General features: G+C 37.5%; 2 protein-coding genes across 8 annotated transcripts in view; one reads left to right on the forward strand and one right to left on the reverse strand.

Annotated features, from left to right (window-relative positions):
* HYCC2 (hyccin PI4KA lipid kinase complex subunit 2) overlaps positions 1–139 on the reverse strand; it is a 57514-nt gene extending 57375 nt beyond the window's left edge. For 2 of the 6 annotated variants that reach the window (XM_083842588.1, XM_083842598.1), the window contains exon 1: positions 1–139. The gene's annotated coding sequence lies outside the window, so the exon portion shown is untranslated. The other 4 variants (XM_083842589.1, XM_083842592.1, XM_083842596.1 and 1 more) reach the window with 4 other exon arrangements.
* On the forward strand, positions 121–5716 carry NDUFB3 (NADH:ubiquinone oxidoreductase subunit B3). Of its 2 annotated transcripts, none has more exons than XM_083842679.1 (3): positions 121–251; positions 3458–3593; positions 5454–5716. In XM_083842679.1, exons 2-3 carry the CDS (start codon positions 3460–3462, stop codon positions 5608–5610), a joined length of 291 nt encoding a protein of 96 aa, XP_083698805.1. In that variant the 5' UTR covers positions 121–251; positions 3458–3459; the 3' UTR covers positions 5611–5716. The 2 variants fall into 2 exon arrangements, with proteins under 2 accessions (XP_083698805.1, XP_083698806.1); XM_083842680.1 differs by having other exon boundaries at positions 130–247.
* The last annotated feature ends 326 nt before the right edge of the window (positions 5717–6042 follow it).

Genomic DNA, 6042 nt, shown 5'->3' on the forward strand with positions numbered 1-6042 from the left:
CTCTCCTCCAGCCGCTACCGACCCCGCAACTCAACAACGCGCCCGCCCATTGGGCTGCTTCCGCTCCCAACAAGCCCCGCACTGATTGGCTGCGTGCTTCCCCCTCCTTTCGCCCGGCAGGAACTGAAGGGAACGGAACGGGAAGCGCGCGGAACTCTTGCGGCAGGTCCCGGTTTCTGCAGCACCGGCATCAGCCGTTGCCTTCCGTTTCCGGGTGGCTGTGTCCTGGCGGCCGGGCACGGAGCGGGCAGGTACCGGGGGGCCGGCAGCGGGGATCGCGGGGGTACCGGCACTGGCCCGCGCCGCTGCCCGCCCTCGGGCGTGCTGGTGGGGCTGGGGGCTAGGCGTGTGCCTAGAAAGCGCTTTCTGGGAAAAGGGAAAATATTTGTAGGAGAGGGTTTTTGTTTGTTTTGTTTTGGGGGTAGGGGGTAGCTAGCAATAGGCTGTGGTACAGCTCTCGTTGAGATTTTCTGCTCCATCGTTCTTGCCCCCACAGCCAGGGCTCTTTAGGAGTCACAGGCTTTGAAGCTGTGTTTTTAATTTTCCTGAAAATGAGGAGCATTGCATTAGCTCTTCGCTACTAGATATGTGTTAAGATGGGAAATTCACATTATTTTCTTTTAGCCTTTCGTGGTCTCACTGAAAATGTTCACGTTCCCATCTGCCTTTATCAGTTTTCTAATGAGAACTAGTATTTTCTTGTTTTTTCCTGATACTACTTAGTATAAGAAAACTTACATAGCTGCTTGATGAGCGGTGGTGGTGACAACTTACAAGGCAGCAACACTCTAACCTACAATATACCTGCTTAGATAATCAAATGAATTACTTATACCTTGGAAATCTCTTAATCTGTCACTTAAATCAGGGCTTCAAAGCACTTTCAGTATAACAACGTTAATGTAATTTGATACAAACAAGCTGTTGTTTTTCCTAGTTCAACAAATCTGCACGTTTGTTTCTTTAAAACTCACAGGAAAAAATGTGAAGTCTATCATGCGCTTGGAGCTGTGCACCTAAAACTTCTAAATTAGATGTCTTCTTCCCATATAACTGTAAAAAAAAAAAATAGGATGAAGCATATATTCCATAAAGATGAATAAAATTGTGCTCTTTCTAGATTCTGAAGAATAAGTAGTGGCCATAGTATTGTACAGAGACAGAATGTAAGCTTGTCCAAGCTAATATCTATTACCATCCCTAAAAACCTCATAATCTTCGAACACACAAAATTCTAAATGTAGTTGTATCTGCATCTGTAGTGCAGTTTTAAAGACTATGCGTTTAAGCAAATGTCAAAATCAGTCAATTCTTGCCTACTTTTAAAGAAGATGGAACATCAAAATATGAATTTAAAAAAAGGTGCCATGTTTAAACAAGATGAGTATTCATACAGTATAAATGTTGACAATGCTTTAAGAAATGTGACTTTAAACAGCTTCCAGTCCATATGCTTTATACTAGGAAACAAGATAGTTTCATCACGGGGTGCTTTAATTGATTATCCATCTTTTTTTCTGTTAGGTGTGTGTGTGTGTGTGTTCAAATTTTGAGTCAACAACATTAAATTCTTATTCTAAAGTTTCAGCTGATGCCACCAGTTAATTCTTAGTTTAGTATTAGCACCTGAGAAACGCTAGTTTCACTGTCAGTACTGAAGATTGAAGGATTGCCCTGGGCTACAAAATACATACTGCTGCAGTAACAATACTGCCCAGCCTTACATAGTGTTCTTAATTCTTTGTTTGGTTAGCCAGATCAGCTGTCTAAGATTTAAGTCATTGTTTTCTTGTTTCTTTCTGCAGTGGATAATAAGGATGTGAATGGAAAGTTAACAGTTCCTAACTACATACCTCACATTGGTCTTCCCTACTGCTTTTATGCTAAGATCGAAATAACTTTAAACAATACTACAGTTTATAAAATGGAAAACTTGCCATTTTCAACTAGTTTTTAACCAGTTAAACGTTAACATTTTTAACATTTTTAACTAGTGTGCATAATATCTGCACCACTTTATTAAAACAAATACTGCCTTTAATTGGAAAAGTCTACTTTCATATTTTCTTTTCAAGTAGGTTTGACCAAACTTATTACTAAAGAGATGGTGGAGTGCGGGGGATTTAAAATCTGATTTCTGTTGTAATGTGAACATTTTCTAAGTGTTTAATATGCTGTTATGGCTGGATTTAAAGCTAGTAGTTCTGCATGGTTTTAATATTTGATATATATATGCATAAATGCTTGTAACAAGCTACCATTGGATAAGGATTCTATGATTCTGTGATTTTAATGTCTACCATAATGCCCTATTCTTTTATATTTACATCTGAATCTTCTTCTACTGCATTTTTTAAAATTTAAATTGAACTGTGACATATTAGTGTATGTACATTCAATTACGTTGTTTGAGTAAGTCAAGTTCTGTGACGTCTTTGGATTCCAGTTATTTAAAGGAGCTGGGATAAGCCATAATATAACAGTATTCTATAAATGTGCACATAGGTCACTAACTTAAAATTACTTGGTTTTATATTCTATCTAGGGTTTTCTAGTTATGGAGTTAGTTTGATACCTCTCAATCTCCATCACACTTTCAAATTCTAAATATGCAGATAAGGATATTTTACTGGCTAGTCTCAACTAAGCCATTCATTACAATCATTACAAGTCTCAACTTGAGATACTGTTTTACTGACTTGAGAGATATTTTACTGGCTGAGTTGAGACTTCGTCTGAAGCCAAGTCAAGTTAAGACGAAGTCTCAACTCAGCCAGTAAAATATCTTTCAAGCCAGTAAAATAGTCTCAACTAAGCTAGTCATTACAAGTCTCAACTTGTAATGCAGTTTCTTAAATGACATATTAAAAAAAAAAGTCCAATGTGGAGTATTTAAACTATGATTCTGAAATATTTATATGTGACGTGTATATAGGCACTCTGATATCAAACTTGAATGAACTATTATCTTAGCCTCCTAGGTTGTTTGATTTTCTTAATGTTCCTGGGCGATGTTTGTGTTATGCTATGCTATGTATTTTAAGGTCCATATTGATGGTCTTTTTATTAGGAGAAAATAAATCCATAAATAACATAATGTTGCTGTTAATTCTCTGGAAATGGTTTTATATGAAGACTCTTGCCTTTAGACATGTGGCTATTGCTGATAATAAATAAACCAACCATGCAGGTTTTCAGACAAAATAGTAAACTGTTACTATATGGGAAATAATACAGTCCAGCACAGTTTGCTTTACTGTTCTTTATCACCAGCTTCTGAAATGCTACACAGTCTCTTAGCTCTTTGAACAAAGGTGCACTGTTCACAAAGCAGAAACTAGTGTTTTGTAGGATTTCTTGTAACCTCCCCACTCTTCCTGTACAGGATATTGGTCCTTGTGTGTGGAGAATAAGCTGGACTCCCTGAGAACTAAAAACTTCTAATCTTTTCTTTTAGGTATGGCGCATGGAAGTGAACATGGCCATGGCCAAACAGAACTCCCCGACTACAGGCAGTGGAAGGTGGAGGGTACTCCACTAGAGGATGTCCAGAAAAGGCTGGCTAAACGTGGTCTTAGGGATCCATGGGCTCGGTAAGTGCAAGAGCCTCAAAAATTATCTTGATATGTTGTCTTGTGGCATCAACTGGATTTTGACATTGCAGACAACACTTCTTTAGTAAAAATTGTGAAAATTCATCTACAATAAGTAAATTAGAATTTTAGTTATGCCTTTCCCTCTTTTGCACAGAGGTCACATGCTGCATTACCTTGACCAGCCTCTGCATTTTTGACAGGCACTCTTGTACTTTGTGATGTTTCCTGATGATACAGATCAAGCACAGTGACCAGGGCCTCATCCACCAAAGCACTTAAGTTATGTTAGGTTTTGCACATGTGAGTAAGGCTATCTTTTTTCAGTGCAGAGTTTGTGTGCTCAGATGTTGTCAGTGGAACTTATATTCTAGAAATAGGATTGCTCATAAACAACAGGAGGCCTTTATTTGAAAAGAAGAAATATATTAGCACACAATGTGGAATTTGATTCAACTATATATTTCATTTTGCTGAGAAACGAATGTAACATGGAAGGTAAGGTAAACTTACATCATGGAAGATGAGACTTTTACCTCTCAGTTGTCCCGTTCTACAATGAATGCCTGCTCTTTTTCTGCTAGAGCAATTCTGGATCATTTAGGCAGCTATAAAACAATGTTTAATATGCGTTCCCCCATCATAAACTATGTAAAATTTTGGTTGAGTGCTCTTCAATCTTGGTGAATAAAACAGTAGTTGTTTTGCGCTGTGTAATCCAGTTCTTCTGTAAGAAGAAAAACTACATGAGCAACTTCTCCGGGAGCATTCATAGAAGAGGCTTTACCTGTTAGCACTTTCTTGTAGTGATAATAGTAATCTCTTTAAAACTTTTTGCATGCTATAACCTCTGGAGGAGCTTGGGGTTGATGGCACTTTTTTCCATCTCTGTAGCAAATGTACATTAAGGTACATATTCCATATGGAATAAGCTGTGTGAAAGATGTCATGTGGAAACCTACATCTTTTTCAATAAGTATCCTGTAACAGCAACTAGAAAACACTGCACCATGCCAATATTCTTTCATCCTGAGTCACAGAAACCATTTGCACAAGAGAATACGATCTGTGAACATAAATACTTGACCCCCTTGTTAAAATCTCTATCTCCCACCAAAATTATGGTTCTGATTTTGTTTGTGTCTATGTAAATGTGGGTTTTTTCCTTTTTCTTAAAGACTTGGTGTCCTTAGAGACTGTTTCTTTTCTATAGATTTCTGTAGATTATGCTGGTTGAACTACACAGCATAATCTAGTGGTTGGCTGTAGTCAGTCACAGCAGTGACTAACATTAGAATAACAATGCGTTAAGAACAGTGAGACAAGAGGGTCAGCTTTGTAAATATTCTAACTTTTTAGCAAAACTTATTTTCATCTGTATAAAATCAGTTTTAGTAGACTTTTCTGACTTTGCCTAACATAGTTAAGCATCGTGTTGTATAACGAAGTGTCTCCACACTGGGATGTTTTCTATGTCTGGAAAAACTTACCCTTCAAGATTGAATTATTCTAGATGTTGTATAGCACCGTGACTAGTCTTTGTAGTTACTCTATCCCTTACAAGTCAGTGGGTTGATTTTGATTCAGAGTGAAAATATGCAACAAGTTTGGGGAGATGAGTCTCATACTAGAATTGTGTTGTTTGTCTATGTTATTTGTACCTCATGTAGATTAATATGTGTAGCAGCTTAGAGTTGATGTCATTAACTTCAGTTACCTCAGTACTTAAATGATAGAAATGTTACAGTCTGAATGCATATCTAAGTTGAATCAAGATTTTTTTCCAAAGATATTCTGTTATATTTATCACAGTGGCTCCACTGATCCTGTTCTATTCTTTTGGTTTTATTTCTCTTTTAGTAATGAAGTCTGGAGGTATATGGGTGGCTATGCAAAACCTGTCACCTTAATGGAAATCTTTACTAGAGGACTCAAGTGGGGATTTGCAGCTTTCGTGGTTGCTCTTGGCATTGAGTATACACTGTTTCCCCCAAAGAAGAATGGAGGCCATCACTAAAGGTCAAATATGACAACTTGCTGCTTTTTCATTACTAAAATGTACAGAAGCCCATTGCCAATTCTGTACTTATAATATGCGTATTAAAGTATGTCACAGGTAAAAAGCATGTTTCTTTGGTTTTATTATGCTTTTATGAAAGGATCAAAAAATGTAGCCAGAGCAATTCCCTCAACTTCTGTCTGCAGAAAGAAAACAAGATACACACATGCTCTTGGGCTTGCTGTACCATCTTTTAAAGAACAGGGGAAACTGTCAGCCCAGTCCTTTAAAGCCCTGCCAGCATTCTATTGAATCAAGAATGTGTGTTACTTTTAAGAGAGAGACTGTATTGTATTACTTAAAGATGTAATAGCTATTATTTGCTGGTGGTCTTGCATGACTTATCATTTCTTAAAAGTATAACTTATTATCCACTTTTCTCTCTAAATA

This window comes from Anser anser (assembly GCF_964211835.1).
Source record: "Anser anser genome assembly, chromosome: 6".
In the NCBI taxonomy this organism is placed as follows: Eukaryota; Metazoa; Chordata; class Aves; order Anseriformes; family Anatidae; genus Anser; species Anser anser.

Coding starts and splice junctions, on each gene's coding strand:
- NDUFB3 (XM_083842679.1), top strand. CDS start 3,460: ATGGCGCATGGAAGTGAACATGGCCATGGCCAAACAGAACTCCCCGAC. Junction 3,594..5,453: donor CTTAGGGATCCATGGGCTCG/GTAAGTGCAAGA, acceptor TTTCTCTTTTAG/TAATGAAGTCTGGAGGTATA.